The following is a 20,018-nucleotide window of genomic DNA, read 5'->3' as shown; positions in this document are numbered from 1 at the left end:
TCCTTCAAGAGAACCTCTTCTTCATGGTGTCTGCTGTTGAGTCTAGGGTTCATGATCAACTATCAGAAATCTTCTCTGGTCCCTTGCCAAGACCACATCTTTCTTGGCTGCAGGATCCAATTAGACAGGATGCTAGCTTCCTTACCTCCTGAAAAGGTATTGTCCCTAACCACCTACTTCCAAGACCACCTGCTTCTCCAATCCCTGACTGCCAGGGAGTTTCTTCACCTCCTGGGGGTCATGGCATCCACTATCCCCCCTCTCCCTTTAGCCAAGCTACACATGAGGAAATTCTGTGATTATTGAGAACAGTATGGGTGCAACACTTCCATCCTCTGGAGTTTGCTATCCCACTCCTTCCTTGCTTGAAAAAGGAGTTAGACTAGTGGATCCTACAGTTGTAAGGAACCACCTCTTCCCACTCAGGAGCTGTATATGGATGCTTCAGACATGGATGGGGAGCAGCCCTGAATTCTTGGAGGGTCAAAGATGTCTGGTCTCCAGTCCAAAGAAGGGAGCACATCAATATAAATGAGCTGAGGGCCTTGATCTTTGCCCTCCGAATCTTCAAACCTCTGCTTTCCCCAGGGGTTTTAAGATGGTTTGCAGACAATACCGTGGTCCTCTGGTATGTCAACAAACAGGGAGGGACAAAACCTCCTATGCAGACTGGCTGGCCTGGGAGTTAGCTTCACAGAGTCAACTCTCCCTCCAGGCTGTTTGCATTCCCTTAACTCAGAATGTTATGGCAGGCACACTCAACAGGTCCATGACACAATCCCATGAATGGATGCTACACAGGGATGTGTTTCTAGACATGGTCCATTGATGAGGTATACCTCAGGTAGATCTCTTTGCCTCTCCCATGAACAGACAACTTCCCAAGGTTTGTGCCAGGATTCCAGATCCATTGGCATGGAAAGTGAATGGCCTATCTTTCTCTTGGAAGGGGATGTTTCTTTATGCATTCCCTCTCTTCCCACTTTTCCAAAAGGTCCTGTTGAAAATCCAACAGGAGCAACCAAAAATCTTGCTGGTGACTCCCTTTTGGCCAAGACAGCATTGGTTCCCCCTTCTTTTGCATTAAGCCAAAGGCAATAACCGCAAGTTACCCCACAGAATGGACCTACTCATGCAGGACAAGGGAACTCTAGTACATCCACAGATGTCAGCTCTACATCTGACCCTGTGGGTGATAGGGTTTTGATTCAACTCAGACACCTTTTTCTGAGGACGTGCTTCAAGTTCTGCAGGAGGCCAGAAAACCCACAACTAGGAAATATCCTAAGTTTCCAAATGGAAGAGGTTTTCCATCTGGTGTCTTAAAAAGACTTTACAACCACTTCTAGTGGATGTCTCAGTGGTCATCTCCTACCTGTGTGAATTCCTGAAGAGTGGGCTGTCATACTCCTCAGTTAAAGCCCATCTTTCTGCTATCTCTGCATGTCTGCATATGTCTCGCCCTTTATCTTCCAGGTTGGAAATAAAACTCTTCTTAAAAGGCATCCTTCACATCAGACCACCAAGGAAACCAGTTCCTCCTCCTTGGGATCTCATCTTTGTCTTAGAAAAACATACCCTGGCCCGTTCTGAGTCAACAAGTTCTTCTCTGCAACATTGCACCTGGAAAACAGTCCTTCTTATGGCCATTACTTCTGCCAGAAGGGTGTCTGAGTTACAGGCTCTGATGTCCTCTTTCCCCTTCACAGTTTTCCCACAGGGATTGGGTCTCCTTACACACTAATCCTTCCTTTATGCCCAAGATGGTTAATGAGTTATCATTCAATCAGTCCATCAATCTTCCAGCTTTTTTGCCTTCTCCTCAATCCCCTAGTGAGAGGATGTAGACACTTTAGATGTGTGCAGGCAACTCAGCTACTATTTGGACAAAACCAAACCAATCTGTAAATCTGACCGCCTATTCATTTCCTATCACCCAAGGGCCCTGGGCCAGCCTGTTTCCAAGCAGACTATTTACACTTGGATTTCCAAAATTATTTCCTTCTGCTATCTGGCCCATGGAAAGAATCTCTCTTTTCCTGTTAGGGCCCATTCCACTAGTGTAGTGTCTTCCTCTGGGGCTTTCTTTAAAGGCTTGGAAACTTGCTCTATCCTGGAAGCAGCTACCTGGTCTTCTGTTCATACCATCACGAAACACTATAAGTGAGATGTCATTTCCAGATCCAGAGCTGGGTTTGCCAGGGCTATTCTGCATGGGTTTATGAAGAATGTTTCTGCTTCTCTGCCCAGTTCTTCTTCTGCATGAGCTTTGGTATGCTCCCTCATGTTGTGAATACTGCAGCATATGAATAGAAGGACATAGAATAGTTGTGTAAAATCTCACCATAACCATAGATGTCTTTCTCTTTTATATGCTGTAGTATTACTTCACTCCACTTTCCCCTGATGCTTGCCTGGCTTCTGGTAGCATGTTTTCCTTTCCTAAGATCAGGCTGGTGCTTTCTGCGGCATTCAATTCTGAGGGTGGTGTGTGCCAACATCTGCTTTATACCTGACGTCAATTTATGACCAATGTATGTTTTGTTGTTGTGCGACATCACACGTACCTCACAGTAACAATAGACTTTTGTATACTGGCCAGACGTACGAGTCAACCAGTGGCAGACTCCGTCATGTTATGAATACTGCAGCATATAGAAGTGAAGGTCATCTATGGTTATGGTAAGATTTTACACAGCTATTATTTTCCTAATACTCAAAACTATAGTCTACACAGCTAGATGTACCTTCTACATGTATCATCTACTTCTCATACCTCTTTAATATCTTTGTCTCACCTCTTCAAAGCAAACTGTAACAGGCGTTTAATGAGATCCCGCATTTTGTTTCTGAGGAAAATAATTGTGCCCTTCACTGCCTCACTCTGCTTGATCTCAGCTGTCATGAATGTAACCATTTCCCCATTCACAAAGGGAGGTGGGAAGTGGTCTGTTCTGCTACTAAGTTAATACCTCCTAGTAGTATGAAGTGCGTGACATGCAGAAGTATAGACTAGGACTATGCTGTAAGAAGGCAAGGGAACTCAGCATGCATCAGCCGAGGAAGGAGCTATAGTGTATACCACAGCCACAATTGGTGGAGTTAGATGGTGGAAGAAGAAGCCCCACATTAATGATGGCTACACTTCTTTGCACATTCAAGCACTTAACATGGTTTCTAACTCATGTCATTCACTATTACATTTTATTTCATTTTTATTTATTTATTTTACATTTGTTAACCGGTATGGTCCGACTGGACAAGGTCCATTTACAGCGGAGGCCCTTGGAGAAAAGCTCTACTTAATTAATACAACAAATAGTGGTCATACTACATAATGTAATAAGCAAAGACTTTGTTATTGAGCAGTATTTTGTGCATAAGAAAAACAGTACAAAAAAAGTTCTTATCAGCAATGTTTACAAGTGAACATTATGTTAGTTATCAAATATCCAGACAGAGATCACAACAACATTACCTTATGTCAAGGGATACCATTTGTTACTACCATGATTACTGAGGGCCTGATACTGGGAGAGAAGAGAGAGAGACGGAGGTAGCATCCATTAAGATTATGTAACACATGGACATAGCCAAGAGCTAATAAGATGATCCTTAAGGGAGTTTTTGAATTGTTTGGTATTTGATGCAGAAATCATGGAGGGAGGGAGATTATTCCAACTTGTAGCTATACTGTGAGAAAATAGAGCTTTACCTGCTGTGTTGTTGGCTGTGGAGATAGAGAGGAGTGACTTGGCAGAAGAGAGTGGACGATTTGGTGTGTAGTTAGTCAGGAGTTGCCTAAGGGCTGGAGTTTTGTCAGGATATTTTAGGTTGTTATAAGCTATGACTAGTTGGTGATAGGTTAATAACTGAGGGAGTTCAAGCCACTGAAGTTGCCTAAGAGGTATAAAATGGTGTGTTCTAAAGAGGGAATTTTTAGCAAACTTGGCGATTCTGTTATAATATGACTCAAGTTTGTCCAGGTCAGATTTTCTAACATAGGTGAAAATTGGTGCTGCATACATTAGTGTGGAAAGAAGGTGGGTTTGAGCTATGGTGACCTGAGCTTGATCTGATAGAAAGTTTTTTTGTCTGTATAGGGAGCCCATTTTTTGTGTACCTTTTTAATAGTTTGAGAGATATGGATGTCAAAGTGTAGGTTATCTATTTCGACGCCAAGCAGCTTGGTGTGGAGAGAGGATGAAATGACAGTTCCATTATTGGAGGAGACAGAGAAGGAGAGTGGAGAGGTTTTTGATTTGTTTGGGGTAAATAGAAGTAGTTTAGTTTTGTTGGGATTTAAGATAAGTTGAATATTTGTGAACCAACTTTCTACCGATGCAAAAGATTCTTGGGCTAGGTGCTGTAGGGTGGTGAGAGATGGAGCGGGGCAGATCAGGGTGGAATCATCTGTATACTGTGAGTGACGCCTGCAGGGTAGAGGTATGTAGATTATTGGTAAAGATAGAAAAGAGAAGTGGACCCAATATGGAACCTTGAGGTACCCCTATGGCAGGTGGGAGTAAAGATGATATAACTCCTTGCCACTGGACAGTTTGTTGTCTGTCTGATAGATAGTTTTTAAACCATGCAATAGTGTCAGGGGCCAAGGATAAAGAGGTAAGAGTATCTATTAGTATGGAGTGAGAAACCATGTCAAATGCTTTAGACAGGTCCAGGAATATAGCATATACAAATCTGTTTTTATTTCTACATTGGTTAACCAGGTTTGTGAAAGAGAGAAGGGCTGAGGTTGTGCTGTGGTGTGGGCTGAAGCCATGTTGTGTAGCAGAGAGTAGGATGTTATAATTTAGGAAATGTATGACCTGAGTGTATGCATTTCTCAAGTATTTTTGATAAAGGAGACAGAATGGCAATGGGGCGATAGTTAGAGAAATCATTGGAATTCCCATGCTTATGAAGGGGAATAATGTAAGAGATTTTCCACAGTTGAAGGATATGGGATTCCTGTATTGACCGGTTGATTATGATTGAGACTGGGTAGGATAGGGAGTCGACATCCATTTGTAGGAAATGTGCAGGTATACCATCTGCTGCAAGAGTAGTGGATTTCAGTTTTAAGAGGTATTTTTTTATTGTAGAAGTTGGGACAGGTGAGAATGTAAAGGGAGGTGAGTTGTTAGGAGCTGTTGGTGTGGTTGAGTAGCTATTTATGGAAAGTTGAGTTGATAGCAATTTAATGGATTCAGTAAAGTGGTGATTAAATTGGGAGGCCATATCGCTATCTGTTTTTCTAGTGGTGGAGGTGGGAGCTGGTGTGGGGGTTTCACCAGGTTTTAGTAGGGTGTTAATTGCGTACCAGAACTTTTGGGGGTTGTTGGAGTGTTTGTTTTGTATATCTAGAAAGTAGTTCTGTTTATCGAGCTTTGTTTGTTTTTTGAACTGATTCCTAAGGTGTTGATAGTTTTGTTTGGATTGACTAGTGTTATCTTTCTTCTAGGTTTTCCATGCCTTATCTCTAGTTTTTAATAGGGCTCTAGTGGAGTTTGTAAGCCATGGAGCATAGTGTTGCTTAGCTCTAATTTTTCTTACTGGGGCAACTGAATCAATGATGTTAATAAGAGTACTATTAAAATGTCCACTGCTTGGTCTAGGTCAAGGGTGCGTAGTGGTTCCCAGTTACATTTTTTTAACATAGTGTTGCGTTCTAGAGGGTTAACATTGCAGTCGTTTCTGACTTGTCTATAGACTGTAGATTTGGGTATGTTAATACGTGTTCATAGGAGGAAATTAGGGAGATGGTCGGTAAGTCTGTCTGACTTGTCTATAGACTGTAGGTTTGGGTATGTTAATACGTGTTCATCGGAGGAAATTAGGGAGATGGTTGCTAAGTCCGTCTGGTAGTCTACCTACTTGGTAATTATGTTCAGGGTAGTTTACTAATGTCCAATTTAGTATAGATTCCTTTTGGGACTTTTTATCTAATCTAGTAGGTTCTTGAATGAGTTGAGAGAATCCTTACAGGTTGATGTGGTTAGTGGGGTTTTTAGAATTGCAGGCTAGCCAATCAGTGTTTAGGTCTCCTAGTAGAATAGTCTCTTGTGGGAGGTTATCTTTTGACCATTGTAGAATCTCCTCAGTTATTGGAGAGTTATTACCTGGAGGGGTATATGCACAAAGAATATTGATGCTCTTTTTCTTGTTTAGCTGTAGCACAGCGCCTACGATCTCAGCAGTATTACATTTTGGTAGAGGAGTTAGTAGAGGCTGGAGAGAAATTGTATTTTTATAGATAATTGCAACATCCCCACCCTTCTTTCCTGTCCTATCTAATCATAGGATATTATATCCTGGAGGGAAAATGTCTTTGTTCTGTGTGCTGGGTTTTAGCCAGGTCTCTGTTATGGTTAGAATGTTGGGGGAGTACTGAGTCATGAATGCGTGTAAGTGAGGATGTTTGTTTGATATACTGTGAGAGTTAAGGTTGATGATGAGTAGATCTGCAGTGTGTTTGTTTGGGGGTATGATTTTGCCTGGCCCTGGATTTGGGTGAATATCCCCAGAGGTGAGGATACCTTTAATACCTTTACTTTAATAATAGTTGAAGTCTGATAGTTTGTAGAATGTCTATGTGGAGTTTGCATGATGTTTTTCTAGTGTAGGATAATGAATCATACCTGTTACGTATAAGTAGTATTGTGTTGTCACTAAATAAAGAGGGGACTATAGGAAAGCTTGTGTGTGTTATAACAGGTGTGAAGGTATGTGTTGTATAGTAAGTGGTGTGTGGTAGTGGTGTGTATGTTTGTAAAGGATGTAATGTAGGTTAGGGTTGTGAGGGTTAGTAGGAGAGATGTAAGTAAGGCCTGCATAGTTTGGGTTATGTGGTATTTGTATGCAAGTGGTGTTGTTGGGATGAGAGTTAATCAGGGGGTGTGGTTAGAGTGGTTGCAGTTGAGTGGCTGGATGGAGTGGTCAGGTAATAGGGAGTTAGGATAAATGTAGAAGTAGTGGGGGTGGGTGGGAATGGGGGCAGGGAAGGCGAACGGAGCTGGGGTCAGCCACCATGAGACTACAGAGACAATCAGTGAGATCTAATCAGGGAGAACAGGAAAAATCAGCCTAAGTGGGTAAGTTCAGTATATCTGCTTCCCTTTGGCTAGTAGATAGATCCTGAAGTAAGTACTGGCTGAGGAGGTAGTAGGGAAACCTAGTCAAATACTGCTAGTGCTGCAAACTTCTGAGTGGACCACTACACTGCTAAATACAGTTAAATGCTATAGTTTAAACAGATATTAATCTTGTTTCTTTCTTTAGAAATCACACAGTATAAAAATGTAGACTGCAGGATGTTTAGTTTAAAGCACAGCATTCCCTTTAGGTCCCAAGACATTCACGGGGGGTGGGTTCAGTTAGGTAGGTAGATTGGGTGGTGAGTCACATGGGTAAGATAAGAAAAATGCAGTTTAAATAAAACTAGTGAGGTACCCCTTACAGTACAGACATAAGCAATAGTGATAAAAATACATAAGCTACAAAGAAGCCCAACAGGGACAATACAGTTCTACAAGGAGCTGCCTAACAATAACCTAACAATAACAAAAATAAGCAATTAATGTATAATATTACAGATACACAAATTTAGTTGACAATGTCATTTTTATTAAACATTAAATTAAAAATGTTTAATTAAACTTGGGCAACTCTTAGTGATACTAGATATAGTCATTTAACTGCCTACTCATCTTATTGTGTTGTATGATGACCAAGATTTTAAATACCATTATACATTAATTACATTGTCTTAATTATAGCCTCAGACACAAACTGGATTAACCTAGGTCGGCCCCGGGTGCGAGACGCCTCGGCGGCTGTATCTCCGCTCTCCCGGGGTCCAGGAGGATGGGATTGCACACATGGCTTTCAGGGGAGGCCCTCGGTCAGACCGCACCATCTGCCGACTCCCCCGGCCGGCCTCGGGTGCAAGACACCTCAGCGGCCGTATCTCTGCTCCCCCCAGGGTCCTGGAGGTCCTGTCAAGCACAACAATCTAACAAAACTGGATAAAGCCTACCGCTTTCATTTTATTGCCTTGATGAAGTTCCACTTAATTTGCAGATAATCACCCAGTTATTCAACAACAACAAATACAATCTCACACACACACACACATACACACACACACACACACACACACACACACACACACTTATTCTTGGCATTCAGTAGAAACTAACTCCTTTGCTTGCTTCTTGAGTCAAATCACAATTTTGCCTGTAATCCCTTCTGTCTGGAAACTATTAGTACTGAGAAGGCCGTAAGTGTTTATATGTTTATATGTATATAATTTTACAATCTACTTGTTGAAGGGATGCAGAAAACCACACTGAGCAGACTGGCGGAAAGGACTATAATATCCATGTTTGTGCCATTGCTAATATAATAGGTCAAGTGTTTATCCTTAATTCTAAATGTGATATCAGAAATCATGTAAATGTCTTAATAAATGACTATGCCATGTGTTTCTTTTCTTTCCTTTTTTGAAAGCACTCTTTATTGTCAATTGTTGATATGCATCATTAACTAATATAAGACTATTGAACTGTTTACATACCATACAGTATGTATCAAAAACTACATTTAAACTATGGCTTATCTAATAAAAAAAAACATAAGTTAAAAACAATATAGCAGTCATTTGCTACATATTTCTCTTCATGTTAAATTTATGTGAAATAGGCAGGAAGACAGTTTCTGCACAAACCTAATAAAAAATGTGCTGCAAAGAAGAAAATATCTACCAAGCTCATAATTTGCCTAACTGCCCAAATATTGTTATGCTGGTATGCTGGGATGGTGTCAACATCATTACCATTTTGGCATAATCATCCTAATCCTCATACTAGCAAATATGTACTGTCTACCTATTCACGTGTTCATCTCCTGCTGGTATTACTTGCTGGTGGTATTGAGCTGAACCTGACACCTTCAAAAATAGGCCAGCTGCACTCTTTACAAACCTCAGTACCTTCTGCTATACACCCTTCTTGCAAAGAAGAATATTTTGTTCTGTTTAATAATATTACCATTTATAATAAACAGGAAGATGCGCTAGCCTTTGTAGGTAACACAAACTCAACGTGCTTGGAATCAGTCAGAAATGGCTTAAACCATACTACTTTTGCCTGTACAGTTCTTGCTCGGTTATATGTTCCTTCACAGTGTCATTTTTATAAGAATCTATATGAGCTGTTCTTCTTTTACTCAAGGAAAGCCTACATGATACCTTCGTTAGGACTTATGTCAGGTTAAGTACTGCCAGATGGATTACCAAATGATCTCAAATAGGTGTCTGTACAAATCTTTGTATTAGCCTTGTGTGCATAAACATTCCTACCAATACTAGAGAGTTAAAATAATGTCCTGCCCTCTGACATCCTCAGCAACATACATAAAATCAACTTTTAGGAATTTTCTAGAATTTGAATCTTAACCAGCTTATAGTTGGATACTTTATAGCCAGACTATGCAGTGGCCACAAAAAGACAAAGATGATCAAAGAAACAACAATCCCAAACTACCAGCCAAGCAATCATACATTTCTGGATATAAGATTTAGTACGATAGTTGATTGAATCTCCCAGACTACAACTGAAGCTCCTTAAATCAGTAGTCATTCTGTATTGCAATACAAATATACAGATAAAACTGCATCTTTACTGTTTGGTCAAGACAATGTTATGCTCATAATGGGGGGAAAAATACCACAAAAAGGGGACAGATTTTTGATATTGTTCTTATAAACTTAGAAAGTTGTTAAAATAGAAGATATTGTGTTATACATTTTCTGAAGGATATGAAGTCTAAAACACAAATGCCGGTCATTATTTAGTGAATTCAGTCCTCATTGATTTGCCACAAAAATACACAAAATCACAAGATTTTAAGAGGAACAGACCAAAAATATGAGGCATAAATCTGCACATTCTGGGAAAATCTGGGCAGTTGAGAGGTATGTTGCTGACTTTTTATTCGTTTGCAATAAAATGAGAATTTGCCTTTTTACTGATTTGACATTTGTGTTCCTTCATTGAAGGTTGTGCGTTAGGCCCGGCAAACCAGTACGTAAAAATCTACTGCCAATCATTAGTGGACCAGAGTTCCACTGTGGCGACCCCTAACCGAGAAAAGCCGAAAGACACAAACAAACAAACTGATTTGACATTTTGAAAGCCTAGTTATAAAAATGAGTTTAGGTGAAACTGCTGTAATATATTTCAATTACATATAGTAACAACTGTTTGTAGCATGTTTCTGATTTAAGCAGATGGCTGCAGGAAAAATCCATTCTAATCAATGAACTGTTTGTCAAGGAAGTCTGAGACAGTGTGGGTTAAGGAAATACCTTAATACAGACAACAGTAAAAAACAGAGAAACCAGCCCAAATGATCTAGTCTTAAAACAAAAAACAAGAGAACTATGAATATTGAAGATTATTCTATTTCTTATTTTTTATGTTTATTACAAAAAGAAAAAAAAGAAAAGACAAATAAGGATGACTTCTCAAGCCTCATAACTCTGCTTTTTATCCCAAACAACATGCATTCCTGCAGAATTTAAGATTGTGCAGAATATAAAAAAGACTAAAAATCCTGGAGACGAGCGAATATCGAACATTGGTCTTCTCTTTTAAATTCTTTTTTGCACACCTCAAACTTACATATACCAAGTCTGATATTGCCATAACTCAGAGAAAATGGAATATTCTGAGAAATGCCAGTCTCAGACTTACTATAATTTAAGTCCGGATATTCAGCAATTCAGTCTCCGCATTGGGGAACTCACTCAAACATGCCTCAGTACTGCAAACAGTTACGATTTTTGGTTTCCTACAGCTGAATAGCTAGCATATTAGATTTATTCAGGATACTCTCCAACCTGTATGACTTTTTCACAGCTAAACAAATATACCATATGCAATACAGTTAATCAGAAAAATGTTGACAGTTGGTTCAGTTCATAAATAGTACAAGGGAATATGTAATTTATATTATGTAAGTCAGAATATCATCAAGGATCAGATAATGCACCAAAAATAACAAACATAGGTTCACAGGTTCATATATACATGTGTGCGTGTGTGTGTGTGTGTTTGTGTGTGTGTGTGTGTGTGTGTGTGTGTGTGTGTGTGTGTGTGTGTGTGTGTGTGCGTGTGTGTGTGTGTGTGTATATATATATATATATTTATTTTTTTTAGGCTAATGACCACCAGGGCCTTCATAAGTCTAACCATACAACCCAATCCAATTATGTCCCCATGTACCTTGGGTGACTACTAGGAGGAGTGTGCTAGTCTGGAGGTGGCTAAGGGATTTGTGTGGGGGGGTATGTTAGCTAGGTAATATTTTACTTAATATCTGTTTCTGTCTATTAGATACATGGTGATCAGACTGGGGTGAATTTATGAGTTCCCATGCAATGGTCATGTTTACATTTTAGGGGTCAGGGATGAACTCTACTTTACATGGATGGGGAGCCTATTCTATAGTGTGGGGATTCTTTGAGACATGTATCGGTCTCACCAACATGTTCAATTAATGTCACAGGCAAAGTTTAAATCATGGGATCTACTGTTTCTAGTGCCATCAGTTTTGTGGATGTGCATAACATCTATCTGGTCTGGATCTAAGGATATCTTTTATGCCATGAATAGATTGCCTCTCAGTAACCTATTGAAGACTGACTATAGAGACAGGGCCTTAAAGCAATCTGAGTAGGACAGTGTGTTAATACCCTGATTCTCTTGATGAGAAGCTCTGTGGGTATGCCAGCTGTTGCAAATGCCTTTTCTGGTACATGCCGAAGGGGGTATTATACTCAATGATAGGTCTGATAAGGGCAGAGTAAAGTGGCACTATAACTTCCTTGGACCTGGATGTCATGCTCTTACTTATAAGCTGGACAACATAAAATTACTTTCTTATTATCTTGGCTACATGCTGGTTGAAGTCCAGATGATAGCCTGCATATATTCCCAGATCCCTAACTAATGGGTCAGCTCTTAGGAGTATTTTATTGATGGAGTAATTGGCTTGTATGGATGTCTTCCCAAAAGGCACTATAATGCACTTCTTGGGCACTCAGTTTTAAGCTGTGGCTTTGGGATCAGTCACGTATCTGTGTTAGGCCCTCTTGCAGGATGTTTTTGTCATGGAGGAATTTAAGATAGTTCATGATTTACAGTCATTTGTGAACATGGTAAGCCAGAGGCCCTTGACATTAAGTTTAACTTCCTAGATTTTGGCATATCTGTCCTGAAGTAGATAGAAACAAGCAAATGGACCAGCACTATGGTAAACCGTTCCTGGAGAACCAAACAAAAGTAGATAAATACCAAAATTCCAAGGTATGGACACAATGAGTGTCATAAGAATCTGTAAACTTTATTCAGAAACCACAAAGCTTTTGGGAATTACCCTTCTTCAAAGTTTACAGATTCTTTTGACCCACAGCATGTCCATAACTTGGAGTTTTGGTATTTATCTACCGAAGTAGATAGAACCAGTAACTCTAAACTCAAGCAGCACGTTAGTTTTCAAAACTCTTGTCAAAACTATAACTGATGCATGACATTACTAACCCTTTTGCATGCACACACACAACTAATTTAATATTCATCACTTACCATTTGCTTTCTGTTCTCTACCAGGTTGATACCAATGAGCCCAAGAAATGATCCAAAACCAAGCTAAAAATAAAAATGATAAAAGACAAAATTAATCTCACTTTACAAACTAGTGTGCATATGTGTGTGTGTCTGTATACAAAATTGACTCTTGGTTACAGTATCTCTGTTTCTGCATAAGCATTTACTATTCTGTGTCTGTTTGCTCTGTCAGTAATCTTATTGTTTTTTTTTTTTCCTTTTTTATACTTAGGGGTATTACACACGCATTTTAAATACACTTTCAACAACTTTTACATGTTTTACATATCTATCATTGCAAACAAAAATACTTGCAAGGGTATGCCACAAAATAAAATTAAAGAAATAAGCATTAAATACTAACATTTAAAATCTAACTGCAACTGTAAAAACACACAACACTTGCAGAAAGGCCAAGCTCTTTGCTGGCATGTATTCTACTATCACAAGTGTATTTACCTTGGGGGCAAGGTCAAGATGGATAATAAAAAAATTAAAATTTGGAGATATGTGTTAGCTAATTTTATTTTCAAATCATCAGAGAAAAGATTTATACCGTCAAGTTCATCAAAAGTTGTAATGTTTCTGTCAGAATTTCAACTGCTAAGACAGAAAAGACTTCTACATGGGTCAATCAAAAATGGTATTCAGGAGTCTTGTGTTAAAAAAAGACATCCAGTCAGCACTATCTAGCATGCTGGATGCATTAGTAAAATAGACAAACCAGATACCAAACTAGAATGATTCAAAGAAGAGACCAGAATGGGGATGGAACATTTTGAAATTCTTATGAAGCAAGAAGGTGCATAAATCAACAGTATAGAAGAGATTTTGAATGATCATAAAGGAAGAATAACTGAAGGTGAATCTCAGACTTAATTTCTTTTAAAGCAAAATAACTGTCTCATAGAAAAACTCAATGATTTAGAAAATAGACTGAGACAAAATAACATGAGAATTTATAGTATAACTAAAGAGTATGAGGGAGACAATATAATAAATCTCTTAACTACCTGGCTACATAAAACATTAAATCTACCTGAAGCTTTATCTTTTGAAATTGAAAGAGCACATAGATCCCTGAGTGAACCTTCTAAGAAAGGAAACTCACCAACATATTCAGTTATAGTTAAGTTCATTTCTAGCTTAGAAAAAGATCAAATATCAAAAGCAACATGGCCCAGCCCATCTATTAAAAATAGGTGAACATGTATTCAGATATGACAATGATTATTCCTGTAAAGTGATAAGTAAAAGAGAATCCTGTTTACCATTGATCAAGGAACTTAAAAAGAACAATATTAAAGCCACTTTGGTGTTTCCTGCAAAGATCAAATTATTCCTTTCTAAAGAAACCAGAATATTTAATACTCTTGAGGAGGCATCCACTTTTGTTAACAGCAATAAAATCTTTAATAATGCTGAAGAAATAGAGTAAAACAGTATATCCCTGAAGAGAGAGATTAAGTTGAATTCTTGGAAAATTGCTTCTAAAACTAAAAAGCCTCAAAATGAGTGACTCTCATTCTCTGATTGCAGGACTATTGTTTTCTGAAACAATAGATTTGCACCTTAAGCAAAAGGTTTGTACTGGACTTTAAGCTTCAAAACATATGTAAGTATACATTTATATTTTAAATTAAAACATTTTCATGCTGAGCAATATAAAGGTTAGTTTTACAGCTTTACTGTATTTACAGTTGACGTAAGTTCATTTCTAAATGTTAAAAAATGCTTCCTGTAAGCAAATGTCATTACATTATAAGCAATACCACTGGTAAATATAAAGTTATATAAGTTAAGAATTTTAGTTTATTTTTTTAACTTTGCTTAGTATGTGCATTGCTGGGTTAACTGAATGTCATATCTAAGTAATATGCTACTTAGAAGGGTTAAAATGCTAGTAATTTTGCTTTTTATTGTTCCCATGTAACACATTCCTTTCAAAGAGCATTTATGAAACAATTGATACTTAGAGATAAAGTGTGAAAACAAATGAATGTTCCATTCCTTCAGAATGCTGAATTCTTCCCATTTTGAGCTGTCCTGAAGAAAATCTAAGTCAAAGTTCACCACTGATGTCTGTGAAAGAAGAAAATAACTTTCTATTTTTTCTCAAGTATATATGTGAGAAATCTGCTCAAAATAACACCTCTTTTTTTTGTAGAAATGAAGAATTGGTAAGACAAAAACCATAGCAATGTTTAATACTAAGATCTTGTAACATTTATGTAGTAATGGGAGAATAGATTTAAATGGCAACAGATATAACTAAATTACTAGTCTCTTATTATTTTTTTGATGAATTTGTAGGTGTTGGTAGGTAGAGCAATAGTACAGTATAGTAGTTTGACTATTTGATAGGCAAACTAGGAACTTTGTTATCTATGGCAGGTTGTGCTTTTTTTAGCAATAAACACAGTTATAGCTGTAGACTTGTCTTTGTTTTTGTTTTCCTAGTTTAGTTTGTAGAAAGGAATAATTAAAAAAATCTGGAATGTTAAGATAATGTCAGAGGAATGCATTAGAGTCTTATATATAATTAAATTAATATGGTGGATAAATGTGTCATATTATCTTTTAAAATAAATATTTTTAAATACATAGCATGGATAGTTTTAATCTATTATCTACTAATGTAAATTAATTAATGAGAAAAAAAGGAAATTAGTAAAGAGATATCTAAAATTAAATACACAAGACATTATATTCTTGCAAGAGACTCACTTGATAGATATATATAATATTTAAAAAAAACGTAGATTCTGAAATGTTATCATTTGCTTCCTTTAACAAAAAAAAGAAAAAAAGAGGAGAGGAGCTGCTACATGGAGAAAATCCAAAGCAATGCCTACACTCATGGAATCCATTAATGATCCCAAATGAATGTATATATTTGTAATTATTAAATATAGTGGCAAGCTTTAATTTTTACTGGATTCCTGGAATAGGTGCAAGAGTGGTTAAAGATCACTTAAACTTATTACAAAGTCAATGGAAGGATAGTTTAATTTTAGCAGTGGATTTTTAACTGCATATATAGTATATAAGATACAAGTGAACAGAAAAAAGTTAAAATACTAGCATCAGCTAAAGCACTAAATAGATAGATTGGTAATAATAATTTAGTTGATTTACTAGTAAAAGCAGAAGATAAGTCATTATTCTTCACTCATTATTCTTATGCATATGGGATGCAAACTAGAATTGATAGGATTTAAACCTCTATAGATTTACTTAATAAAGTGAATTATTAAAAAAAAACTCACCCTTGTCCTTTATTTGATCATAATGCACTAAGTATTAATACATTAATAGATATAAGGAAATTTCTAATTATTTATAAAATTCCAGTGCATATAATGACATTAAAAGGGTTTAAGAGTTACTTTAAGGAACACATTGAGAATTTTTCATCTTTGATAATGGTCAGGTTCATAAAGCTATACTATGGGACTCCTTAAAATGTATATTAAAAATAGAATGGGAAGATGGACTAGCAATAAAATGAAAGAGTGGGATAAAGGGTTGTTAGAAATACAAGATGAAATACTCAAATTAAGATCTGAACAGCAACAACAACAAATAAATTATGTAATACTAAAGTCATTAAACAATGGCAAAATATCAAACAGTTTTAATGCATAAAGTAGAGATAGCTTTAGAAAAAATAACAGTGTATAGTTATGGGATGACCTCATAAAATCTACATATATTACCTAATAGAAATAAGATGTTAAGCAAAATGGCACAAATCAATAATATTCACAATCCTGACACTAATAAGTTTACTTCAGATATAGAGGAAAAGCTTAAAAGTAATATTTTTAAGAAAATCCATGAGGAACTTAATAAAGGTAAAAACAATAATCCTGATGATTACAGAAATGATAATTTTTTAAATACAAATGTTATTAATAAACTTAATGACCAACAAATGTCTCTATTAAATAAGCCTATTACCCTGATATAAGTTAAGTATGGCATTATGTAGTATGTTTCCATTAAATATTTTAGAATTACTGAGCGATGTTTTCAGGATAATTCAGAGTGACAAAATAATTCCCTTTTCATGGAAATTTTCTGTAATCTCACCTACACTTAAACAAGGAAAGGATAATAAGTTAGTCTCCTCATATAGACCTATTTCATTATTAAATGTAGATTATAAAATACTTCTATTTTCACCACAAAATTAAGAGATATAGAAGATAAATTAATTAATAAAGATCAAACATGATTCATAGTCAATAGATTAATAGGTTCACTAGTTCATAGGTAGGTACTAGGCAATCTTCCCGAAGGCATTTATAAGCCTAGCCGGAATGTGTTGGCTTTCGCCACCCCCTTAGATTAGTTCCCTGTGCCTCTGTCCAGCAGAGCCATTGAAGTGATCCCTGGGGTAAACTTTCTGTTTCCCATCCACTCGTCAAGGTTTCTCTTGAAGAGGGCTAGCGAGGAGGTCTGCCTAATGTAGATTGGAATCTTGTTCCAGAGCATGGGAAGTCTCTGGGACAGGAATCTATCCCTCCAGCACATCCTATTTATTGTTGTGATGAGGTTTAGATCCATGGAGCATGTGGCTTGAGGGGATATGGTTTTCTTTAGGTGGAGCATGTCCATCAATTCTGGGTTGGACATGGCCTTGTATGTCAGGCAGAGATCACCTCTGAGTAGGTGGTATGCAACCGAGTACAGCTGGAGTTTCTTCAGTCGAGCTGCATAGGGCATCTGTTTGAGGCCAGTGATCCTCTTGGTGAGGTACTTCTGTGGTCTTTCCAGTTGTTGCAGGTGTCTTGTAAGGTACATCCCAAATGGGGCATTGTACTCTATGATGGGTCTGATGAGTGATGTGTAGAGGGGCCCAATGACCTCTTTCAATCTGGATGCAAACCCTTTTGTGATTAGGTGGGCCACATAGAAGGATTTTCTAACCACTTTGGCAATGTGATTATCAAAGGACAGGTTACTATCTACTTGGGTCCCCAGATCCCTTATTATGTCTTCTGTATTTAGCGGGCTACCACCTATGTGGTAGTTTGTGGGTACTTTGTTTTTTCCAAAGGGGTTGACTATGCAAGTTTTGGCATTTAGCTTAAGGCCATGGTTTTGACACCAGGCATCTGTCTCAGTGAGACCCTTTTGGAGGATGTCTGTGTCAGCCAGACAGTCAATTATAGCCCCTAGTTTGCAGTCGTCTGTGAACTTGGTCAGCCATAGTCCTCCTGTGCTTGCCTGTACCTCTGAGAAGTATATGCTGAACAGGATGGGTCCTAGGACTGAGCCCTGGGAAACACCACTTGTAACCGGTTTAGAGTCAGACCTAGCTCCTGCAACTCTTACCATGTGGGTTCTGTCCATGAGCCAGATGGCAACCCATCTCGTGATGTAGGGGTTTATGTTCAGGCTGGTGAGCTTGTCTATAATACTTGAGTGAGGAATGGTGTCAAAGGCCTTTGCAAGGTCTAATTAGGCTGTGTGAACCACCTTTCCCTCATCTATAGCCTTGGTAACTGTCTCAAAGAAGTCCACCAGGTTTAGGAGGCATGATCTGCCCTTAACAAAGCCGAACTGGGTAGGGTCCAGTGTTTGGAGGTTCCCAATGTCTCTGTTAATGAGATCCATGATGATGCGCTTCATAGCTTTGCAGACTAAGCTAGTCAGGCTTATAGGCGATAGTTCCCAGGGTCTGTTTTGGCTCCACCTTTGTGGAGTGGAATAACCATTGATGTGTGCCACTCTGTGGGCATGTAGCCTGTGGAGAGGCTGAGATTAAACAGTGTGTTTAGGTGAGGGGTTAGTTCATCTTTGAGCTCATGTAGGATGCAGCCTGGGACATCATCCGGTCCCATTGATGTTGGGTTTTTGGCTTTGGAGATGGCTGTTTTAACCTGAGTGTCTGTGATTTCAGGGGCACTACATTGTTCTGGTATAGTTATGGGCCCTTTTGGGAGTGAGAGGGGGATGAAGTTTGCACTGAACCTGTCTGCCAGATGTTGGCTATATTGGTCATTTCAGTGTATTTTGTGCCATTCTGCACTAAATACGAGCAGTCTGAGAATTGCCACTTAGAGATACATGACATAGCTAAAGAATGCCTTGTGGTTATCTTTGGAGTCCATGGCAATCTTTCTTTCTTTCAAAGCTAGCCTTGGAGGATTTTATGAGGGAATGTAGTTTCTTGCTGATACTGATCAGGGATTTTTTCCCTTCTTGGGATTTTACTCTTTTCTGTACTAGTTTCCTCCTTCTATTGTATAGCTTGTTTATGGCAGGGGTCCACCAGACTGGTTTCCTTTTCTTGGAGGAGTGAGTCTTGGTTTTGTTTGGGATAGCACGATCCATGCATTCCTGTAGGTGCCTGTAGAGTGCATTAGTAAAGGATTTTGCAGCTTGGACAGCATTATCCTTTAGCATGGGGGCTTTGAAACTTCCCACCTCAGTATTAAGTAACGTGAAGTTTGCTTTTGAAAAGTTTTTCATGGTGGTTTCTTTGACCGGGGGCAGTGGCTGAATGTGGATATCCAGAGTGATTAGTTTATGGTCAGATCTAACCAGCAAGGGGTTGACCTCCGGTGTGGAACACTGGTTGCCCATGTTGGTGATGACCTGGTCCAATATGTTGTCACCTCTGGTGGGGGTGTTGACCAGTTGATCCAGGGCATTTGAGTTTATAAATTCTAGGAAATGTTGGGCAAGGGAGTTTGTACTTGAGTAGTTCTCCCAGTTAATGTCTAGGTAACTGAAATCACCCAATATCAGGGTGTTTGGTAGGACCTTTATGTTTCCCATTGTTTCCAGGAATGCGGAGTGGGGGTCTTGGGACATGGTGGGTGATCGGTAGCAAGCTATAATTTGAATAGCAGTTTTGCTCATTGTTAATTGCAAGTGGATGATCTCTGAAGCATTGTGCTGTGCCACTAACCTGGAGGTGTGGGTATCCTTGATGAATATAGATACTCCCCCCCTTTTGTACTTTGGTCTGGGTTTTTTGGCCAAAATGTATGGTATGAGTTGTAGCCTAGTAGTGCTGGGATGCTCTCTGGAGCCTTAAACCAGGTTTCTGTTACTGCACATATATCAATTTTCTCCATACTGAGGAGTGCCTTGAGTGTGTGCATTTTGAGGTCTAGACTTCTGGCACTGAGTAGCATTACCCTCAGTTTTTTGTTACTTGTGCTATTTACGGGTGGTGGGTTTGTCTTTAGAGCCTTGCCTAAAAAAGGCACTATAGGAGTGGCAAGAGTCTTGGCCAGTATTCGAAAGCCTAAAGGTGACAGGTGCAAGCCATCTCTAGCGAAGCAAAATGACTTGTCAAGCATGTCATACCAGGCTGATAGACACTGG

General features: G+C 38.5%; 1 protein-coding gene across 1 annotated transcript in view; it reads right to left on the bottom strand.

Moving 5' to 3' along the window:
* LOC122802869 (transmembrane protein 255B-like) overlaps positions 1 to 20,018 on the bottom strand; it is a 972,295-nt gene that overhangs the window by 682,293 nt on the left and 269,984 nt on the right. The window contains exon 3 of the mRNA XM_044072667.1: positions 12,651 to 12,713. Coding sequence (XP_043928602.1) covers positions 12,651 to 12,713 — 63 coding nt within the window. The remainder of the gene's footprint in view (positions 1 to 12,650; positions 12,714 to 20,018) is intronic.

Source organism: Protopterus annectens, chromosome 5.part0 (assembly GCF_019279795.1).
Source record: "Protopterus annectens isolate FY-2018-M chromosome 5.part0, PAN1.0, whole genome shotgun sequence".
NCBI classification, from domain to species: Eukaryota; Metazoa; Chordata; order Ceratodontiformes; family Protopteridae; genus Protopterus; species Protopterus annectens.
The sequence above is the reverse complement of the archived record's forward strand: the minus strand, read 5'-3'. Positions and strand labels throughout refer to the sequence as shown.